The sequence below is a fragment of the Dama dama genome, chromosome 20, assembly GCF_033118175.1.
Source record: "Dama dama isolate Ldn47 chromosome 20, ASM3311817v1, whole genome shotgun sequence".
Lineage (NCBI taxonomy): Eukaryota > Metazoa > Chordata > Mammalia > Artiodactyla > Cervidae > Dama > Dama dama.
In genome coordinates, this window is record NC_083700.1 from 56,343,660 (window position 1) to 56,368,008 (window position 24,349).

General features: G+C 39.7%; 1 protein-coding gene across 1 annotated transcript in view; it reads right to left on the reverse strand.

Annotated features, from left to right (window-relative positions):
* Positions 1–18,443: 18,443 nt before the first annotated feature.
* CLCA4 (chloride channel accessory 4) overlaps positions 18,444–24,349 on the reverse strand; it is a 30,363-nt gene continuing 24,457 nt past the window's right edge. The window contains exons 11-14 of the mRNA XM_061121479.1: positions 23,675–23,942; positions 20,690–20,860; positions 19,559–19,795; positions 18,444–19,219 (exon numbers count right to left, since the gene is read on the reverse strand). Coding sequence (XP_060977462.1) covers positions 18,777–19,219; positions 19,559–19,795; positions 20,690–20,860; positions 23,675–23,942 — 1,119 coding nt within the window. The 3' untranslated portion in view covers positions 18,444–18,776. The remainder of the gene's footprint in view (positions 19,220–19,558; positions 19,796–20,689; positions 20,861–23,674; positions 23,943–24,349) is intronic.

Consider the following 24,349-nt stretch of genomic DNA (forward strand, 5'->3'; position numbering starts at 1 on the left):
CCCACTCTTGTGTAGTTTCAGATGTCACTCAGTGGCAGGTGTTCCAAACGGTCCCTAGCAGTTTCTTTGAGGGGTCCTATAAAGCTCTTCTCTTCATACAGTCTCTTGACATGGGAGATCTCAAGTAGATTAAGCCCAGTCACAATCTACAGTTCTACTCTAAGAAACTCTATACTCCTTGATGTATCAAACATGCACAAAATACTTGATGCCTTCCACTTTCTCTCTCCTGTTCATTTCTTCCATGTCAGCAGCGTCAGGAACTCTGCCCTTCCAGAGGCTCAGCAATGTTGACGTTAGTGGATTACGCTCCTGACTTATGTGGCTTCCTGAGATTTACACTTCATTCAGGCCTGTCTTTTCAGAACACTGCATTCTCCAGAAGGACAACCGCTTTCTCTCTTTCGTTATCTTCTTGTATTGGGCAGTGTTTAGAGTAGTAGAATTAGTGGGTGATTGTCATGTTTGGCTGACTTAGCACCTCTCACTTTCTGTAAGGAGATGTGGCTTGCAGTATTCTAAGTTTGTAATCTGGTGTACATTGTGTACATTGGTAAATTTTGTTCTCTGTTTGGGGCCTGCATAGTTGATTTTTGGAAATGATATCCTGATGGGTAGTAAATACTCCCTTGTTCTTATAGTAAAGGTCACATTGTGGGCAAAACCTTGTGCTCCTAGAAATCTGAATATGAATGGAAGGTCAGTGGTGTCCATAGTGAGGATTTTACTTGCACGCACTTGTGGATGTGACTGGTGATGGAAGTGAAATCCAATGCTGCAAAGAACAATGTTGCGTAAGTACTTGAAATGTTAGGTCCGTGAATCAAGGCAAACTGGAAGTGGTCAAACAGGAGATGGCAAGAGTGAATGTCAACATTTTAGGAAACTGTGAGCTGCAATGGACTGGAATGGGCGAATTTAATTCAGATGACCATTATATCGACTACTGTGGGCAAGAATCCCTTAGAAGAAATGGAGTAGCCCTCATCGTCAACACAAGAGTCCAAAATGCAGTACTTGGGTGCAATCTCAAAAACGACAGAATGATCTCTGTTCGTTTCCAAGGCAAACCATTCAATATCACAGTAATCCAAGGCTATGCCCCAACCAGTAATGTGAAAAAGGTGAAGCTGAACGGCTCTATGAAGACCCAAGGGAGCTTCTAGAACTAACACCCAAAAAAGATGTCCTTTTCGTCATAGGGGACTGGAATGCAAAAGTAGGAATTCAGGAAACACCTGGAGTAACAGGCAAGTTTGGCCTTGGAGTACAAGATGAAGGAGGCAAAGGCTAACAGAGTTTTGCCAAGAGAACGCACTGGTCATAGCTAACACCCTCTTCCTACAACACAAGAGACGACTCTACACGTGGACATCACTAGATGATCAATACCGAAATGAGAATGATTATATTCTTTGCAGCTGAAGATGGAGAAGCTCCATACAGTCAGAAAAAACAAGACTGGGAGCTGACTGTGGCTCAGATCATGAACTCCTTATTGAAAAATTCAGACTTAAATTGAAGAAAGTAGGGAAAAACACTAGACCATTCAGGTATGATCTAAATAAAATCCCTTATGATTATACAGTGGAAATGACAAATAGATTCAAGGGACCAGATCTCATAGACAGAGTGCCTGAAAAACTATGAACAGAGGTTTGTGACAATTTGCAGGAGACAGTGATCAAGACCATCCCCAAGAAAAAGAAATGCAAAAAACCAAAATGGCTGTCTGAGGAGGTGTTACAAATCTCTGTGAAAAGAAAAGAAGCAAAAGGCAAAGGAGAAAAGGAAAGATATACCCATCTGAATACAAAGTTCCAAAGAATAGCAAGGAGAGATACGAAAGCCTTCCTCATGATCAGTGTTATAGAAATGACTCTGATGCTGGGAAAGGTTGAAGGCAGGAGAAGGGGATGACAGTCGATGAGATGGTTGGATGGCATCACTGACTCGATGGACATGAATTTGAACAAGCTCCAGGGTTTGATGATGAACAGGGAAGCCTGGTGTGCTGTGGTCAATGGAGTCACAAAGAGTCAGACGTGGCTGAGCAACTGAACTAAACTCAACTGAACTACCAAACACTAATCAGCCATAGGTTTACCCATATCCCCTTCCACTTGAACATCCGTCCCACCACACTCCTCTAGGTTGTTATCAAGCCCCAGTTTGAGTTCCCTGAGTCATAAAGCAAATTCCTGTTGGTTATCTATTTTATATATGGGAAAGTATGTTTTCATGTTACTTTTCCATGCCTCCCAACCTCTCCTTCTCCCTCAACCAGCCATGTCCATAATTCTGTTCTCTACGTGTGTGCAATTGGATAGTTTTAAGATGCCGTCTTTGTTGTAGGGTAATTGAGCATAGGTAGGTGAGTTTATCTCTGGGCTTTCTTTCCTGTCCCATTGATCTGTATTTCTGTTTTTGGTTAACACCATATACAAAAATAAACTCAAAATGAATTAAAGGGCTGCATGTAGAACTGGATGCTATAAATCTCTTAGAGGCAACATAGACCACTCTTTGGCATAAATCGCAATAATTGATTTTAGGAGCAGTCTCCTCCTGTAATGGGAATAAAAATAGAGAAATGAGACCTAATTAAACTCAAAAACTTTTGCCCAGTGAAGGACCCATAAACAGATTGAAAAGAAATCCCACAGAAGGGGAGAAAATATTTGCAAATGATGAGACTGACAAGGGTTTAATCTGTAAACTTTACAAATGGATCATGGCTCAATATAAAAAAACACAAACAACCCAACTAAAAATAGACAGAAGACCTATAGACATTTCTCCAAAGAAGACATAAAGATAGCCAAGAGGCACATCTAAAGATTCTTAACATTGCTAATTACTAGAGAAATGCAAGTCAAATGTAATATCAAACACATTGTCAAATATCAATAAGATATTACCTCACACCAATCAGAGTGGCCATCATCAAAACATCTACAAACAATAAATTCTGGAGAGGGTGTTCCCTTTTGGCGAAATGTGAATTGGTATAGCCACCATGGGGAATCTCCAAAGTATGGAGATTCCTTCAAAAACTAAAAATAGAGCTATCATATAATCTAGCAATCTACTCCTTAGAATATAACCAGAGAAAAAGATGGTTCAAAAGATTCCATGTACTCCAGGTTTCATTGTAGTGCTGTTTACAATAGTCAGGACATGGAAGTACCTTACCTACATGTCCCCTGAGAGATGTATGGATAAAGAAGATGTGGTACATATATACAATGAAATATTTCTCAAGCATTAAAAAGAGTGAAATAATGCCATTTACAGCAACATGGGTGGACCTAGAGAGTATCATCCTAAATGTGGTAAGTAAGAGAAAGATAAATATGTGATATAGCTTATATGTGAAATCTGAAAATCTGATACAAATGAAATTACTTACAAAACAGAAACAGACTCACAGAGTTCAAAAAAGGAATTTATGATTGTCGGGGGTAAGGATGAGTTGAGGAGAGAGATAGATTGGGAGTTTGGGATTGACATGTATACACTACTGTATTTAAAATAGAAAACCAACAAGGACACTCTATAGTACAGGAAATTCTGCACAATATTCTGTAATATCCTAAATGGAAAAAGATTGAAAAAGAATAGATGCATGTAAAATGTGTAACTGAATCATTTTTCTGTATGCTTGGAAATAACACAATATTATAAATCAGTTATGGTCCAGCGTTGGGGTCCTTTAATGGACTGGAACCTGGTGGTCTGGAGTTCACGATGAGAAAATGAAAGAAGGAAGGAGGCTAATATTCCCTGGGTTACACAGCCAGCCTTCACGTTCCAGGGTATCAGCCAGAGAGAGAGACAGAGAGAGGGACACGGGGACCCAAGTCTCTGGTGGAGCAAGGGTGCCTTATTGAATTCTGTAAGAGTATATATACTGTAAAGCAAGGTAGCTTCTTCAGATAAAGATCAAGAGACCAGACTTTACAAGTTACCAAGGAAGCAAGGAGCAATAGAGGCCATAAGGCCAAAAGGCGATCCATATAAAAAGAGGGTCGTAAAGAATCCCTTTCACCAAATGGAAAAGCTAATGAAGGAAATCCTATGCAATCATCGCATCTCTTTGATCTGCATCCTGGGGGCAGCTTGCCTGCTCCTCTCGCCCCTGACAGGGACTACTAAGGAACAGAGGGCTCAAGAGAGAGAGGAAACAGCACACAGGAATCCTCCTGGTAAACACTCTCTGACAGTCCAGTGCAAAATTAAATTGAAAAAGACAGAGACAAGGTAGGGAGCATCTGCACCCGGGAGATGATGATGGATGCTGAACTGAGGCAGCATCACCGACGGTGAGATGGGGAGAGACAAAGATGAGATGGGGAGATGTCTGTGACAGGACTTGTCAACTGATGGGAGGCAAAACGTGAGGAAATTGGCAGGTCAAGGTTTGGCTTCCTGGTCTCCAATTTGAATGGCTGGGTGGTAAGATATTTCTTTCTCTGAGAAGAAGAAGTTCAGATGGAGGTGTGGGTGAAGATAATATTTAAGTTTTATGGAATTGTTCCATTTCCTTATCAAAATTGACAAACCTTTATCCAAAAGCTCTCTAAACTACCCACATTTTAAATGTTATCTTAAAATGTGTGTTTGTGAGTATGTGTGTATGTGTGACGTTCATGGTGTGGGAGCAAAAGCTGGAGATGGAACTGGCATTCAATAGCAGGATTTCCTCTGATGGCCTTATCCCTTGACTTTAGATTCTCTGGAATCTGGAGAGCCCTGTTTTCCTTCCTAGGAAAAAAAGTTTGATTAAAGGTCAAAATATATGTGGGAAACTGCTGTGTATGAATTTTTATTTGGAGAAAAGCACCAGACTTTGATCATTGCTACTTCTAAGTCCAATCTAATATTCAAATTATGGGATGAGTGATGGCGCTACTTCCATATCACAACATTGTTACTTTTCAGTTTCTCATATGCCTCTGTCACAATTTTGTGTAAATGCCCTCCTTTATTTCTTATACTGTGTGAGGACAGATAGCAGGAAACATAGTGTTTAGCACTTTGCTTATATTCCCCTTGAGGTCAGACATACCACAAATTAATGTGTGGGTCATCACACAGCTTTTAAAAGAACATAGAGCACTGGGATCATAATTCATATAGTTGTTTTGCAAAAAGTGTTACTTGAATTGAGGTATAATGGGCTATTGTAGTACTAAAGCTATAGGACCGCTTAATGGTGCATTTACAACCTTTCCCAAAGACTACATATTTTTCATGTGTCAGTCGTATGTGGTGAACAAGGCCACCACATGACAACCCTGAGATTGTGCTTTGCTAAACTCCAGTAATGCCCTTAGTATATGATTTAAGTGGATCCCTTTGGAGTCATATATGTGATGGTCCTAGATAAGAATTGAGATTATAAGGAAACAGAAGACAGAAACAGAGGGAAATGGAGCCAATCCAAGGGATGAAGCCATGCTCAGCACCAGAAGTAGTGGGCAATGCTAGGAGGGCTCACCGGAAGTGAAGACAAGGACTTGTCAGGAAATCCAGCATGGAAAATGACTGGCCCTATGCCTGCAGAAGGAAGAATGGATGATGATGAGGAGAACACAAATCTTATCTACAGGGGGGGATGGAAGTGGAAGACAGTAGGAGTTTGGTGTCCAGGAAATTGTCTGTATATCAATTGCTTTGTCACCATAATTTTGTGCAACAATATTGTTGACTGTGATCACTATGAAATCAACTTATTGAGTGGCATTATCTCTTTACCATCTGAGCCATATCTCTTTGGTGTATAAGCCTGGAAGAATATTGTTCTTCCATGTCTCTAATGAACTGTGCTCCAGAGCTCTCCTATTTGATTGGGTACCAATGTCTCTTACTTACTTACAAGACACTCCAGTTCCTTTGTATGCATGTGTACATGTGTGTGTGTGCAAGTGTGTGTGTGTGTGTGTGTGTGTGTTAGTCGCTCTGTTGTATCCAACTCTTTGCAATCTCATGGACTATAGCCTGCCAGGCTTCTCTGTCCATGAAATTCTCCAGGCAAAAATACTGGAGTAGGTAGCCATTCCTTTCTCCATGGGATCTTCCTGACCCACTGATTGAACCCTGGTCTCCCTCATTCCAGGCAGATTCTATACTGTCTGAGATATCAGGGAAGACCAAATTCCATTAGTATTATCAAGTTTGGCTCTCATGTTTCATTTGATGGTTAAATCCCAATCCTATTCAGATATGCCTACACTTGAGTTGGATTTCCCAGGTAGCTCAGACTGTAAAGAATCTGCCTGCAATGCAGTATACCTGGGTTCGATCCCTGGGTCAATAAGATTCCCTGGAGAAGGGAATGGTAACCCAATCCATTATTCTTGCCTGGAGAATTCCATGGACAGAGGAGCCTGGCGGGCTACAGTCCATGGGGTCACCAACAGTCAGACATGACTGAGTGACTAGCACTTTGTACTTGAATTGCAGCTTTCCTCTTTCTCTTCCTCTAATTCAAGCCAGACTTATGACTATGACTTAAAGTAGGGCAGGATGGAGTGTAATACCTCAGTCTCTATATCTTCTCCCTTTTCCTAGAGGTATTCTGCTTGGATCTTGGTGAGGATGAATAGGAGAGGCCTCCTCATGAGCCTGTCCCACTCTTGTGTAGTTTCAGATGTCACTCAGTGGCAGGTGTTCCAAACGGTCCCTAGCAGTTTCTTTGAGGGGTCCTATAAAGCTCTTCTCTTCATACAGTCTCTTGACATGGGAGATCTCAAGTAGATTAAGCCCAGTCACAATCTACAGTTCTACTCTAAGAAACTCTATACTCCTTGATGTATCAAACATGCACAAAATACTTGATGCCTTCCACTTTCTCTCTCCTGTTCATTTCTTCCATGTCAGCAGCGTCAGGAACTCTGCCCTTCCAGAGGCTCAGCAATGTTGACGTTAGTGGATTACGCTCCTGACTTATGTGGCTTCCTGAGATTTACACTTCATTCAGGCCTGTCTTTTCAGAACACTGCATTCTCCAGAAGGACAACCGCTTTCTCTCTTTCCTTATCTTCTTGTATTGGGCGGTGTTTAGAGTAGTAGAATTAGTGGGTGATTGTCATGTTTGGCTGACTTAGCACCTCTCACTTTCTGTAAGGAGATGTGGCTTGCAGTATTCTAAGTTTGTAATCTGGTGTACATTGTGTACATTGGTAAATTTTGTTCTCTGTTTGGGGCCTGCATAGTTGATTTTTGGAAATGATATCCTGATGGGTAGTAAATACTCCCTTGTTCTTATAGTAAAGGTCACATTGTGGGCAAAACCTTGTGCTCCTAGAAATCTGAATATGAATGGAAGGTCAGTGGTGTCCATAGTGAGGATTTTACTTGCACGCACTTGTGGATGTGACTGGTGATGGAAGTGAAATCCAATGCTGCAAAGAACAATGTTGCGTAAGTACTTGAAATGTTAGGTCCGTGAATCAAGGCAAACTGGAAGTGGTCAAACAGGAGATGGCAAGAGTGAATGTCAACATTTTAGGAAACTGTGAGCTGCAATGGACTGGAATGGGCGAATTTAATTCAGATGACCATTATATCGACTACTGTGGGCAAGAATCCCTTAGAAGAAATGGAGTAGCCCTCATCGTCAACACAAGAGTCCAAAATGCAGTACTTGGGTGCAATCTCAAAAACGACAGAATGATCTCTGTTCGTTTCCAAGGCAAACCATTCAATATCACAGTAATCCAAGGCTATGCCCCAACCAGTAATGTGAAAAAGGTGAAGCTGAACGGCTCTATGAAGACCCAAGGGAGCTTCTAGAACTAACACCCAAAAAAGATGTCCTTTTCGTTATAGGGGACTGGAATGCAAAAGTAGGAATTCAGGAAACACCTGGAGTAACAGGCAAGTTTGGCCTTGGAGTACAAGATGAAGGAGGCAAAGGCTAACAGAGTTTTGCCAAGAGAACGCACTGGTCATAGCTAACACCCTCTTCCTACAACACAAGAGACGACTCTACACGTGGACATCACTAGATGATCAATACCGAAATGAGAATGATTATATTCTTTGCAGCTGAAGATGGAGAAGCTCCATACAGTCAGAAAAAACAAGACTGGGAGCTGACTGTGGCTCAGATCATGAACTCCTTATTGAAAAATTCAGACTTAAATTGAAGAAAGTAGGGAAAAACACTAGACCATTCAGGTATGATCTAAATAAAATCCCTTATGATTATACAGTGGAAATGACAAATAGATTCAAGGGACCAGATCTCATAGACAGAGTGCCTGAAAAACTATGAACAGAGGTTTGTGACAATTTGCAGGAGACAGTGATCAAGACCATCCCCAAGAAAAAGAAATGCAAAAAACCAAAATGGCTGTCTGAGGAGGTGTTACAAATCTCTGTGAAAAGAAAAGAAGCAAAAGGCAAAGGAGAAAAGGAAAGATATACCCATCTGAATACAAAGTTCCAAAGAATAGCAAGGAGAGATACGAAAGCCTTCCTCATGATCAGTGTTATAGAAATGACTCTGATGCTGGGAAAGGTTGAAGGCAGGAGAAGGGGATGACAGTCGATGAGATGGTTGGATGGCATCACTGACTCGATGGACATGAATTTGAACAAGCTCCAGGGTTTGATGATGAACAGGGAAGCCTGGTGTGCTGTGGTCAATGGAGTCACAAAGAGTCAGACGTGGCTGAGCAACTGAACTAAACTCAACTGAACTACCAAACACTAATCAGCCATAGGTTTACCCATATCCCCTTCCACTTGAACATCCGTCCCACCACACTCCTCTAGGTTGTTATCAAGCCCCAGTTTGAGTTCCCTGAGTCATAAAGCAAATTCCTGTTGGTTATCTATTTTATATATGGGAAAGTATGTTTTCATGTTACTTTTCCATGCCTCCCAACCTCTCCTTCTCCCTCAACCAGCCATGTCCATAATTCTGTTCTCTACGTGTGTGCAATTGGATAGTTTTAAGATGCCGTCTTTGTTGTAGGGTAATTGAGCATAGGTAGGTGAGTTTATCTCTGGGCTTTCTTTCCTGTCCCATTGATCTGTATTTCTGTTTTTGGTTAACACCATATACAAAAATAAACTCAAAATGAATTAAAGGGCTGCATGTAGAACTGGATGCTATAAATCTCTTAGAGGCAACATAGACCACTCTTTGGCATAAATCGCAATAATTGATTTTAGGAGCAGTCTCCTCCTGTAATGGGAATAAAAATAGAGAAATGAGACCTAATTAAACTCAAAAACTTTTGCCCAGTGAAGGACCCATAAACAGATTGAAAAGAAATCCCACAGAAGGGGAGAAAATATTTGCAAATGATGAGACTGACAAGGGTTTAATCTGTAAACTTTACAAATGGATCATGGCTCAATATAAAAAAACACAAACAACCCAACTAAAAATAGACAGAAGACCTATAGACATTTCTCCAAAGAAGACATAAAGATAGCCAAGAGGCACATCTAAAGATTCTTAACATTGCTAATTACTAGAGAAATGCAAGTCAAATGTAATATCAAACACATTGTCAAATATCAATAAGATATTACCTCACACCAATCAGAGTGGCCATCATCAAAACATCTACAAACAATAAATTCTGGAGAGGGTGTTCCCTTTTGGCGAAATGTGAATTGGTATAGCCACCATGGGGAATCTCCAAAGTATGGAGATTCCTTAAAAATCTAAAAATAGAACTATCATATCATCTAGCAATCTACTCCTTAGAATATATCCAGAGAAAAAGATGGTTCAAAAGATTCCATGTACTCCAGGTTTCATTGTAGTGCTGTTTACAATAGTTAGGACATGGAAGTACCTTACCTACATGTCCCCTGAGAGATGTATGGATAAAGAAGATGTGGTACATATATACAATGAAATATTTCTCAAGCATTAAAAAGAGTGAAATAATGCCATTTACAGCAACATGGGTGGACCTAGAGAGTATCATCCTAAATGTGGTAAGTAAGAGAAAGATAAATATATGATATAGCTTATATGTGAAATCTGAAAATCTGATACAAATGAAATTACTTACAAAACAGAAACAGACTCACAGAGTTCAAAAAAGGAATTTATGATTGCCGGGGGTAAGGATGAGTTGAGGAGAGAGATAGATTGGGAGTTTGGGATTGACATGTATACACTACTGTATTTAAAATAGAAAACCAACAAGGACACTCTATAGCACAGGAAATTCTGCACAATATTCTGTAATATCCTAAATGGAAAAAGATTGAAAAAGAATAGATGCATGTAAAATGTGTAACTGAATCATTTTTCTGTATGCCTGGAAATAACACAATATTATAAATCAGTTATGGTCCAGCGTTGGGGTCCTTTAATGGACTGGAACCTGGTGGTCTGGAGTTCACGATGAGAAAATGAAAGAAGGAAGGAGGCTAATATTCCCTGGGTTACACAGCCAGCCTTCACGTTCCAGGGTATCAGCCGGAGAGAGAGAGAGAGAGAGGGACACGGGGACCCAAGTCTCTGGTGGAGCAAGGGTGCCTTATTGAATTCTGTAAGAGTATATATACTGTAAAGCAAGGTAGCTTCTTCAGATAAAGATCAAGAGACCAGACTTTACAAGTTACCAAGGAAGCAAGGAGCAATAGAGGCCATAAGGCCAAAAGGCGATCCATATAAAAAGAGGGTCGTAAAGAATCCCTTTCACCAAATGGAAAAGCTAATGAAGGAAATCCTATGCAATCATCGCATCTCTTTGATCTGCATCCTGGGGGCAGCTTGCCTGCTCCTCTCGCCCCTGACAGGGACTACTAAGGAACAGAGGGCTCAAGAGAGAGAGGAAACAGCACACAGGAATCCTCCTGGTAAACACTCTCTGACAGTCCAGTGCAAAATTAAATTGAAAAAGACAGAGACAAGGTAGGGAGCATCTGCACCCGGGAGATGATGATGGATGCTGAACTGAGGCAGCATCACCGACGGTGAGATGGGGAGAGACAAAGATGAGATGGGGAGATGTCTGTGACAGGACTTGTCAACTGATGGGAGGCAAAACGTGAGGAAATTGGCAGGTCAAGGTTTGGCTTCCTGGTCTCCAATTTGAATGGCTGGGTGGTAAGACATTTCTTTCTCTGAGAAGAAGATGTTCAGATGGAGGTGTGGGTGAAGATAATATTTAAGTTTTATGGAATTGTTCCATTTCCTTATCAAAATTGACAAACCTTTATCCAAAAAGCTCTCTAAACTACCCACATTTTAAATGTTGTCTTAAAATGTGTGTTTGTGAGTATGTGTGTATGTGTGACGTTCATGGTGTGGGAGCAAAAGCTGGAGATGGAACTGGCATTCAATAGCAGGATTTCCTCTGATGGCCTTATCCCTTGACTTTAGATTCTCTGGAATCTGGAGAGCCCTGTTTTCCTTCCTAGGAAAAAAAGTTTGATTAAAGGTCAAAATATATGTGGGAAACTGCTGTGTATGAATTTTTATTTGGAGAAAAGCACCAGACTTTGATCATTGCTACTTCTAAGTCCAATCTAATATTCAAATTATGGGATGAGTGATGGCGCTACTTCCATATCACAACATTGTTACTTTTCAGTTTCTCATATGCCTCTGTCACAATTTTGTGTAAATGCCCTCCTTTATTTCTTATACTGTGTGAGGACAGATAGCAGGAAACATAGTGTTTAGCACTTTGCTTATATTCCCCTTGAGGTCAGACATACCACAAATTAATGTGTGGGTCATCACACAGCTTTTAAAAGAACATAGAGCACTGGGATCATAATTCATATAGTTGTTTTGCAAAAAGTGTTACTTGAATTGAGGTATAATGGGCTATTGTAGTACTAAAGCTATAGGACCGCTTAATGGTGCATTTACAACCTTTCCCAAAGACTACATATTTTTCATGTGTCAGTCGTATGTGGTGAACAAGGCCACCACATGACAACCCTGAGATTGTGCTTTGCTAAACTCCAGTAATGCCCTTAGTATATGATTTAAGTGGATCCCTTTGGAGTCATATATGTGATGGTCCTAGATAAGAATTGAGATTATAAGGAAACAGAAGACAGAAACAGAGGGAAATGGAGCCAATCCAAGGGATGAAGCCATGCTCAGCACCAGAAGTAGTGGGCAATGCTAGGAGGGCTCACCGGAAGTGAAGACAAGGACTTGTCAGGAAATCCAGCATGGAAAATGACTGGCCCTATGCCTGCAGAAGGAAGAATGGATGATGATGAGGAGAACACAAATCTTATCTACAGGGGGGGATGGAAGTGGAAGACAGTAGGAGTTTGGTGTCCAGGAAATTGTCTGTATATCAATTGCTTTGTCACCATAATTTTGTGCAACAATATTGTTGACTGTGATCACTATGAAATCAACTTATTGAGTGGCATTATCTCTTTACCATCTGAGCCATATCTCTTTGGTGTATAAGCCTGGAAGAATATTGTTCTTCCATGTCTCTAATGAACTGTGCTCCAGAGCTCTCCTATTTGATTGGGTACCAATGTCTCTTACTTACTTACAAGACACTCCAGTTCCTTTGTATGCATGTGTACATGTGTGTGTGTGCAAGTGTGTGTGTGTGTGTGTGTGTGTGTTAGTCGCTCTGTTGTATCCAACTCTTTGCAATCTCATGGACTATAGCCTGCCAGGCTTCTCTGTCCATGAAATTCTCCAGGCAAAAATACTGGAGTAGGTAGCCATTCCTTTCTCCATGGGATCTTCCTGACCCACTGATTGAACCCTGGTCTCCCTCATTCCAGGCAGATTCTATACTGTCTGAGATATCAGGGAAGACCAAATTCCACCAGTATTATCAAGTTTGGCTCTCATGTTTCATTTGATGGTTAAATCCCAATCCTATTCAGATATGCCTACACTTGAGTTGGATTTCCCAGGTAGCTCAGACTGTAAAGAATCTGCCTGCAATGCAGGATACCCGGGTTCGATCCCTGGGTCAATAAGGTTCCCTGGAGAAGGGAATGGTAACCCAATCCATTATTCTTGCCTGGAGAATTCCATGGACAGAGGAGCCTGGCGGGCTACAGTCCATGGGGTCACAAACAGTCGGACATGACTGAGTGACTAGCACTTTGTACTTGAATTGCAGCTTTCCTCTTTCTCTTCCTCTAATTCAAGCCAGACTTATGGCTATGACTTAAAGTAGGGGAGGATGGAGTGTAATACCTCAGTCTCTATATCTTCTCCCTTTTCCTAGAGGTATTCTGCTTGGATCTTGGTGAGGATGAATAAGAGAGGCCTCCTCATGAGCCTGTCCCACTATTGTGTAGTTTCAGGTGTCACTCAGTGGGAGGTGTTCCAAACGGTCCCTAGCAGTTTCTTTGAGGGGTCCTATAAAGCTCTTCTCTTCATACAGTCTCTTGACATGGGAGATCCCAAGTAGATTAAGCCCAGTCACAATCTACAGTTCTACTCTAAGAAACTCTATACTCCTTGATGTATCAAACATGCACAAAATACTTGATGCCTTCCACTTTCTCTCTCCTGTTCATTTCTTCCATGTCAGCAGCGTCAGGAACTCTGCCCTTCCAGAGGCTCAGCAATGTTGATGTTAGTGGATTACACTCCTGACTTATGTGGCTTCCTGAGATTTACACTTCATTCAGGCGTGTCTTTTCAGAACACTGCATTCTCCAGAAGGACAACCGCTTTCTCTCTTTCCTTATCTTCTTGTATTGGGCAGTGTTTAGAGTAGTAGAATTAGTGGGTGATTGTCATGTTTGGCTGACTTAGCACCTCTCACTTTCTGTAAGGAGATGTGGCTTGCAGTATTCTAAGTTTGTAATCTGGTGTACATTGATAAATTTTGTTCTCTGTTTTGGGTCTGCATAGTTGATTTTTGGAAATGATATCCTGATGTGTAGTAAATACTCACTTGTTCTTATAGTAAAGGTCATATTGTGGGCAAAACCTTTTGCGCCTAGAAATCTGAATATGAATGGAAACTCAGTGGTGTCAATAGTGAGGATTTTACTTGCTTGGAGCCTTGATAAGTATCATAGGAGATACAATTACTGATGAAGCCTCAGACCACTTTGAAAACTTATAATTATTTGTGTCTTGTGATTTGTTTAATATCTGTCTTTCTGTGAGGCTCTAACCTCCATGAAGACTTAGGTTAGTATTTTCATTCACCGTTCTACTCACCACATTACCTGCAAAGTGTTGATAAATAGGAATTTAATATCCTGGCTGACTGACTGACGAGCAATTTGCCCTCAGTGCTGAGATACCTGAATTTAGGGTATGGCAGTACAAACCTGCTTAGCATGAGAGCTGCTATGAATTGAAACCTAAGTATGTGTAGAAGTGAGGCCGAGGACTGCCATTATTTTGAGATTTATACAACACTTCAGGGAGACCTGGGTTTGATCAGTGGGTTGGGAAGATCCCTTGGAGAAGGGAACGGCCACCCATTCCAGTATTCTGGCCTGGAGAATTCCATGGACAGAGGAGCCTGGCAGGTTATAGTCCATGGGGTTGCAAAGAGTTGGGCATGACTCAGCGACTTTCCCTTTCACTTTTCTGAGGATGGATATTAGTATTTTCACAGATTTTTACAGACAAGAAAATTAAAGCATAGTTTCTGTTGCTTTTATATCAATCTCTAATTACAAAGAACTGTTTTAAAGTTTTATTTTTTATCAGTTCATTATGTCGAGAGAGTTTAAAATATAAAATAGCTCTGAAACATTAAAAAAAAAAACTTACAATTGTAGTGTAGATTAAATATCTTTGGACCACATATTACTTTTCCCAATTTCTACACCTTTTCTCTGCTCTACTTCCAAGTTAAAATCTTGAAAGGATTGTGTGCATACAGTTTCTGGATTTATTCACTTCCTGTTTTTCTTAAGCAAGATTTCTCTTATTAAGGTCATTAATAACTGTGTTGTTATATTCATTGGCCACATTTTAGCATTAATCAGAAGTGCTTGAATGCTTCTTCCTTCTTGAATCATTCTTATCTTTTCTTGATCTCACACACTTGAGTTTCTCAACTGTATTCATAAGCTCTTTCTCCCCGCTGCCTGCCCCCCGCCCCCAGCAGTTTATGCTTTTCTATTCAATATCAAAACTATTCGTGTCATTTGGAAATTGATAATATTTCTTAATTGTTTATTACTGAATAACAAGGTTTATTACTGAATTTGCAAAGAAGCAATACAAAAGGTTTACAGAATATGGACGTAAATAGATAAGTGGGCTCAGTACAACATGCCTCCACAGTTCCTCATGGGAGTGGGCCAGAAGTTCTGCAGTCCATGAAGCCGTTTTGGAGGGAGTAATCTACCAGGTCACAGGAGCTCAGAGCTTCCTGTTTCTTTCAGTTTTCTTATTACATTAAGGACAGGGTCCACTTACTACCACATAAGGAAATTCCTTGCTGTGCTACAGATCATCATTACATACTTCCCTGTTTGAATTTGCTTTGCTGAGGCAACTTGGAGAAAATAGAAGTACATTTCACAGAAACTGTATGGTTTGGGTTAGAGTTGGTGACAAGAGACATTTGCTTGAAAGTTCAAAGGTCTAAAAGAGCTGCCATAACTATATGAAGCTGGGGCGATAGGAGGCAATAAGAAAGATGGAAATTGGCTAGTGTCCTTACTCTTTCCCTACTCCATGTGCAACTCCTCTGCTTTAATGCTGGCTTTGCTGACCTATCATGATCCCAGACCCACAATCAGATACTTGGCAACTGTCTTACAGAGGTGGTAGAGGAGCAGAGGCAATAGACTTCTACAGCAAACAGCAAACTTCTACAGTTCTACGCTAGTTTCTGGCCTTGCTTAACTTCCAACACCCAACGCCAAGAGCTAACTCCAGGGTTTCAGGGAGGTTTGTTATTAATATTTATATCAAGTTTTTTTTTCTGATTCTACAGTTTTTTGTTCAGTTCTTTAGTGTCCCAGTTAACCCCTATAATAAATTCTCAATTCCATAATGTTAACAGTGGTTCTGATACCCAGATGGAACACCGACTAATACTGTTATTGGTTGTTTCAGTAATTTAGATTTATAGACCAAACTAGTTGAAAACTTGGTGGCTAAAACAACTACCTATTTATCCCCTCCATAATTGTGTTGGCTTACTGATCTCAAAGGGGAGATTCTTTTGCCAGTTATGCCTGAAGTCTAATGACTGCAAATAGAATAATCTTGAGGTATGACTGGGAAGCAGGGATAGTTAGGTCTCTTTCATTCTCTGTATAGTCTTGGAACCTCTGTAGTGATATCTGTCACTATAACTGAATTTTGTAAATGACAGAGTTATCAAGAACACAAAAATGTTGTGTCCCTCATTTCTGCTGCTTTCTAATTTTTAAATAAGTCATTGGGGCCATCCTGTACCCTAATGTGGGAGGCAACTACATAAGGCCATGAACAATAGGAGCTGTGGCTCTTTGGAAATCCTTTTGGAGACTAGCAACCATACTTTACTGTTAAATCTATAGCAGTCCCAACTCACTTCATAGTTACTTTGAGCTGTGCTATTCTGAGTTCCATTTTATGCTAGTGTCATCAGACACTGTGGTTTGGGTCTGGCCATTTACCCATGCTGTATTAGGTCACTCTGACCTGTAACATCAGCCAACACCAAGTAGCATGCATTATAACAAGGGAAAGTGGTTCCCTCAGCTGAGATGGTAAATGGATACCATATCTTGGTCCTGTAGCTTGGACTGACCTCTCCAGGTGGGTCATTAGCTTGTGACACTGCCAGCTGCCCATCTTTAGGGACTGAAGCCAGTTGGATGGCTGCTGGGGTGGTTTTTCTCTTCAGGAATCCTGTAGTCATTTGAACTTTTGTGGTTAGTAATGGGCTACTCTTCCCCACTTAGGGCTGCCTCTCTTCCTTTACTGGGATAGCTTAGAATTTTTTCCTGCAGCTAGATTTCCTACCAGATGGTGATGGCCCCAAGGTTTTATTTCTATACCTGGTACATTTTATAAATAAACAATTAGATCATAACAATGCTATAGGAATGTAATGGAAATCCCATGTAGAGCCTTTATACTGCAGATTTTCTCACTAGGTTATCCTGTACTATAGTCAGGGCTAGCTTTGTGGGGTGAGACTTGTACATTTGCATGGTGTCTCATGCTTAGAAGGTCCAAGTACTTGGTTTAATGCTTTGCTGTTACCATCTTGAAATCCTTATAAATTATCAAGCAGGAGCTCTTCATTTTCATTTTTTACTGAGTCCTATAAATTTTGTAGCTTATTCAGAATACAAAAATGGTAATCATTCTGTTATTTTTCTGATTCTTACCAATTCATATTCAGTTACTGATGTAGTTCTGGAAATAGATCTAAATCAAAGCCTGACCTGAAAGTGGAGAATCTTCAACTGAGACTCATCAGAGCAAAGCTGTTGCCTCAGAGAATCAGGAAGAGTACTAACCAGGCTGGTAGGCTTTGCCTCCAGGGCTATTGGGTTGATAGGTTGGAAGGACATAGGGAAAGTCTGGCTATTTCACATTATTTCTGTAACTATTAGAGAATTTCAGGCTTTTATTCCCCTCCTGGTAAAAAGTCAGTTGTCTTACGCTAGCCCCTTTGGAGAAGGAAAACGCAACCCACTCCAGTATTTTTGTCTGGAGAATCCCATGGACAGAGGAGCCTGGTGGACTACTATAGTTCATGGGGTCGCAAAGAGTTGGATATGACTGAGCAACTAACGCTTCCACTTTCAACCCCTTTCCTACATTTTCTCCATGTCCACCTCTATGTATATAGCTTTCAGCAATGCTTGAGTAGGTGCCAGCCCACCAGAGGAATTAAATGTGCTAATAGACCTTCTACCTCAATAGCACAGTCCCTAAATGCCCTGCTACACAGCTTGTTTTCCAATGAATGCTATAAGAGTAAAACCAACATTTCTAGTTATCAGGCATCCCTCACTTATTTCCTTTCCCCTAGCTTCTTTAATATTATCTTACATATCAATGAAGTACAGTAAACATGCCCTTATTTATATTGTATATACTAGTATATTGTTGGAGAAGACTCTTGAGAGTCCCTTGGACTGCAAGGAGATCCAATCAGTCCATCTTAAAGGAAACCAGTCCTGAATATTCACTGGGAGGACTGATGCTGAAGTTGAAACTCCAGTACTTTGGCCACTGATGCAAAGGACTGATTCATTTGAAAAGACCTTGATGCTGGGAAAGATTGGAGGTGGGAGGAGAAGGGGATGACAGAGGCTGAGATGGTTGGATGGCATCACCAACTGAATGGACCTGAGTTTGAGTAAACTCCAGGAGTCGGTGATGGACAGGGAGACCTGGCTTGTTGCAGTCCATGGGGTCGCAAAGAGTCAGACATGACTGAGCAACTGAACTGAACTGATACAAGTATATAATTAAAGACCTTCAGTGAATACAATAAAATCAATTTATACCAAAAAATACTGAGACCAAATTATTTCTTGAAAATATTGTTTATTTGCCTCCTTACATTTGTATTTTGACCACTCCAGTAGACAGTTTTAACTTCTTGATGAAATTTGAGTTTTTATAGAGAACTTTTGTGTCAGATAATATGTAACCAGGTATGAATATGAAAAAGATCTTTATCACCTTTTGATAAATTAATAAATAAAAATTGTTTAATTTAATATTGATTTACAATTTTTCAAATATCTCTGGATGTTTATATTTAGTCAAAGGGTCCCTTGTAAAACTTAAAATTATTTTCACACATGATAAATTTAAAAATTCTGAAACATCCTTTAATTTTGTTGTTGATATATTCTTAAAACCCTGTTCTAGGTCTGCTAGTATTTCTTCTCTTGTTTAAGATATAAATGGTGATGCTCAAAATCAGACTAACAATTACCACAGAGCCAACCACTAACAACACCAAGGCAGAAATGCTGAGTCCGGACTTAGGGGGATTTTTATCAGGACTAGGATCTGGATGAATTTCATCAGGAATGTAATCTTCTTGAGGAACAAACAAAGCTACTTGCACAATGTTGGATACTTTTGATGTCAAATTGCCTTTATCCACACTTTGAATGGCAATGAAAATGTGGGTTTCATTTTCTTCTGAGATATTTCCTGGTTTGAATGTGAAGGTTTCCTTGGAGTTGGCCTCATTTGGTAACAGAGCAGTAGTGTTTACTTGCAGAGCATCATCAAAATTATCCCTTAAATCCAGGATGCTTTCACTTATTCTTATGATATATTCTTGAACTAAGAAAAAAAGTTATATGTAGTTTAGAAACTAGAGCATACCATATGAAATCTTTTTTCATTCTCCTCTGAAATGCTGTTAGTCATGCCAAAGTTATGCTCACATCCAGAGCCTTATTTATTTTCCCATAAAAGCTGAATTCTGATTTTTATACCCTGCAAATGATACATGGCAGGTTATAATGTGCCACATTTGATGATTCATAACATGAGATTATAAAATTAATACTTTGCTGAGCTATTAATTATAAATTATTTTCCTCTCACACACCCTTAGACACTTGCTTTTGTAACAAGCAACTTTCACTTAATCAACAGTGCATGACACATAGTCCTTACCTTTTCCAACATCAAAATCATCTCCTGGTGCTGTCCACGTTAGACTTATCTCATCCTCATGTGATGTGGCCTCAAGATCTGTGATTTGACTTGGTGGGAAGACGTCAAGGGATGAGGGAGACTGTGGGACATTGGAAACCACAAATGCACCTCCTGTTGCTGTTCTGGTGAAACTCTCCACATTTGTCTGAGTGTCCTCATCATTTTCAGGTCTGGATGGATTCCTTTCAATGTTGCCTGCATTACAAATTCCTGGTATTTAATGGACAAATCTGCACTAACATTTTCAGAACTCACTGAATTGTATTTCTTATCCTACATTTCCCCCCCTTTTTTTCCCATATACACAGTTTCATTTTATTAATTTTGATTACAAGGTCATAAGGATGCAGTTGGTAGAATTCTTTCTTTAGCAACCTGACCAGAGTATTGTAGGGTAGAATTGGATAATAAATTGCTTTGGAATTAAGACTGTCCTGAGTGGAAATATTGTTATATACTTAATATATGCTTTAAAAATAAAGGAATTGCTTTATTTCTTAAATTACCTTTAAGATGGGAATAAATCTGGGGGAATTTCTACTGGTTCCCTTTCAGTCACTTGTGTCAGGTTTCACACTTCCTCCCTGTTGCAAGTGCTAATGAATAATATTCAGATTATATTGCAACAGAAAGCCCCTATAAGGGTGACATAAGGGACAAAATAAAGGAAAGCTAACAAAAATGCATTCTTAATATTTTTCATCACTTTCCTCTACACATTTTCCCTTTACTTTGCAAATAAAGGTATATGTAATCAGATGGATAAATTCTACCATTGGTTTCTAGTTAAGTACATAACATATTAGCCTCTTTACTTCATCCCGAACTGAAAATGTGGCAAATTTTTGTTGATATAGGTCAGATGCTCCAAACAAATGTAATAATGGCTGGCTTTCATTGAAATGTCTGTACCAAAGACACTGTACCAAAGCTTAGGTTAATTTGGAGGCAAACAGTCATATGACTGAGAATTCAGTCCAGAAATGGGAGAAGCTATACTCTGAAGTTATAGAATATTTGTAGCCTTAATCATACCAACTCACAATTATTCAAGCCACCAGTGAGTTTCAGATATTATGAAGTACTCACCGTCTACTACCCAGCCTGGTATGTATGCAGCTCTATTCGGTGGATGCCTTAAGCTCCTTGTGACAGCATTTTCTCCTCCATGAGCCCGAACTTTTAAGTTATACATGCCATTTTCTTTATAAGTTGTAAAGTATCTAGAGTAGACTCCATCATTCTTGAAAGAATCAGCACCTTGTTAAGGAAGTGAAGGAATAAATTATTAATGTAAAGAAAAAGAAAAACTTAAGTATTTTCTAAGTCAAGCGTATGGGCATTATAAGCATATTGCTTTTATATATCTCCCTATTTTGTGATTGACCCCTTGGGGAATATTTCCATTTTGCTCTGCCAATCAGTATCTTGTTGGATGGATATCCTTGTGGTACTGTGTTTGTGTGTGTACATATGCATGCATACTAAGTCACTTCAGTCATGTCAGACTCTGCAACCCTGTAGACTATAGCCTACCAATGTCCTCTGTCTATGGGATTCTTCAGGCAAGAATACTGGAGTGGGTTTCCATACCCTCCTCCAGGAGATCTTCCTGACCCTGGGATCAAACCTGAGCCTCTTATGTTTCCTGCATTGGCAGGTGGGCTCTTTACCACTGGTGCCATCTGGGAAGCCCGTGTGTGTGTATGTGTGTGTGTGTGTGTGTGTATTATTTTTGTTGTGATTGTTGTTCAGTCACTAAGTTGTGTTTGACTTTTTGTGACCCCATGAACTGCAGCACGCCAAGCCTTCTTGTCCTCTGCTATCTCTCAGAGTTTGCTGAAATTCATGTCCATTGAGTCAATGGTGCTATCTAACCATCTAATCTTCAGCCCACTTCTCCTTCCGTCTTTGCCTTCCGTCTTTCCCAGCATCAGGGTCTTTTCCAATGAATCAGCTCTTTGCATCAGGTGACCAAACTATTAGAGCTTCAGCAACAGTCCTTCCAATGAATATTCAGGGTTTATTTCCTTTAAGATTGAATGGTTTAATATCCTTGCTGTTCAAGGGACTCTCAAGAGTCTTCTCCAGCATTACAGTGCAAAAGCATCAATTCTTTGGCACTCAGCCTTCTTTGTGGTCCAACTTTTACATCTGTACATGACTACTGGAAAAACCGTAGCTTTGACTATTCAGACCTTTGTTGGCAAAGTGATGGCTCTGCTTTTTAATATGCTGCCTAGGTTTGTCATAGCTTTTCTTCCAAGGAGCAAGAGTTTTTTTTTAATTTCGTGGCTGCAATCACTGCAGTGATTTTGGAGACCAAGAAAATAAAATCTTTCACTGCTTCCATTTTTTACCTTTCTATTTGTAATAATATATTATTACATAGACATACTGGTATATATACTGATACCTATGCATGTGTATTTAATGCCTTCATTTTATGAACTCATATGCAGATTATCATAGCATTCTTCTTACCATTTCTCAGCTAGATAGTCTGTTTGCAGCTCATGCTTTAAGCACAATTATGTTGTCTCTCTCTCTGAATCAAAGGATCCCCACTAAAGAAATATTTTCTTTGCATAAGATTTAATTCTCATTGCTATCACCTACAAATTACGTATTTTAACTTATCTTCAATCTCTCATTTTTCATTTTAATCCCTACCTCTTATACTATGATCGATTAATTTTCTGGTCTAACAGTGGAAAACCTCATCTATTTTTAGAATAAATGTTTTGGAGAGCTTAGGAATACTGTATCATAAGGATATTTCTTCATATCACCACTACTAGAGAGTTTTGTTAACTTGCAAACACATTTCTCTGGAGGGTTAGGACTCTAAGAGAGAGATTCTTAAAATGAAATCCTTAGACCAACAGCATCTGCATTTCTCTGGGTAATATTAGGAATGAAAGTTTTTCCAGCGTTCCCATTCTGTGTTATAAAACAAGCTCTTCAGGAGTTTCGCTTTTATGTTAAAATTTGAGAACCCCTGCTCCAAGTCATTGTTAATTACCACTGCTTTCTTAGGTAAAGTCATTCTTAATCACCTATGCTTTCTTAGGTAAAGGTGTCCCAAATTATTTGAGTTTTATTTGAGAAATTTTATTTCTCCTTGAGAAATGAAACAAGATATAGGAGTTTTAATGTAGCATGGAAGGGGTTGGGAGAAAGAGAGTCACAGGATAATTTAAGAAAATATTGTCATATTAGATGAAGGCACTGATAAAGCAAAGACTTTTGCCTTCTAAACTTTTCACAGGGCCAGCTCTAGTTGATGATAGGTTATAAGCTGGCTGATTTAACTGCACTGAAAAGAAGCTAATTGAAAATTCTGACAACTTAGAAGTTTACTGAGATAGTCATTTCTTTACTAAATGACCTCTCTAAAGGAGTTTTAGTTCCCAGAATAATTCGGAATTGGGAAAAGGTTTTAAAAGACAGTACCACTCATCTATACAGACCAAGGAGATAGAGAGGGATCAACACTCTATTTTGATACCTTCCAGTCAGATCTGGTATCTGATGATGACCCCGTGATGTCCCCTTCTCTCTGATGGCAGATCCAGCTTCCTTTGGTCTCAATTCCCAAGATTATATGTGAACTTTTATCCAGCTGTTGGGACTTTCTCATGACTGTCATCCCCTCCCTGCCAGGGACCCAAATTGTACTGCTTCATTCCATACAACTACTTGTGTTTCACTGTCTCTGGCCAGACTTTCTTGATTATATACCCCTAAGAATCACTTATTCAGAATTCTTGATGCTGTCCTCAATCTCAGCAATGACACTATCCTATTTATTGGAAGACATTGGTGGTCTAAATGAAAGAAAGAACAATAATGACAGTAAATAAAATTCATTGAGTGCTCTACCGTCTGTGAGACACTGGCAAATCACTTTGGAGTTGTTACCTGGATAGATTTTCACCCTGGTCCAGTTGTGCATCCACAATCTGCATCAATTTTCTGATGCCTGTCCCTCTGCCCCACACTTCCTCAGGGACTCATAACATATCCTGAGTTATGAAAATTTAGACTGGTTCAGAGAAATCTGTGATTTACCTGCACCATTATCCAAAAGTTCCAAAACTTCTGTTTCTCCAAATTTCGATTCAATGAAAGCAGTCACATTGGCTCCAAGAATGGGTAAATACCCTTGTACAATTTCTGCATAAACAATCAGTGGGTTGGGATAGCTGTTTGTATCTTTATTCATTTTAGCATTCACTGTGATTGGAGGCACAAAAGAGTTTGCTGCCCGAGAATTTACTGTTATAGTCAATGTTTCTTGGCTTGCTTTTGCTTGAATGTTGTAAGTCCACACACCCACCTAAAAATGCAATAAAAATGGAGTAAGTATCCAACAGCAAGCTATTTTCTGTTTTTCCATTATCTAACTCTAAACTATTAAGTGTGTTACCAAATAAACAGTTTTGAGAGCTTTAAGAGTTTTGAGGGTAAAGAGGTAAGAGTTGAGGCAGCTTGGAAAGAATATCCTATTATCATTCGTGGTATCCAAAGTTTATGAAATCTCCATTGGTAAAAATAAGTTTTGGAAAGTTTGCCTTGATCTTGGACTTATCCTCAGATCTCAGAATCTACAGACTCTATGACCTGGTGAAAAGTGAAAGTAAAAGTCACTCAGTCATGTTCGACTCTTTGTATCCCCATGGCCAGTAGTCCGTGGAATTCTCTAGGCCACAATATTGGAGTGGGTAGCCTTTCCCTTCTCTAGGG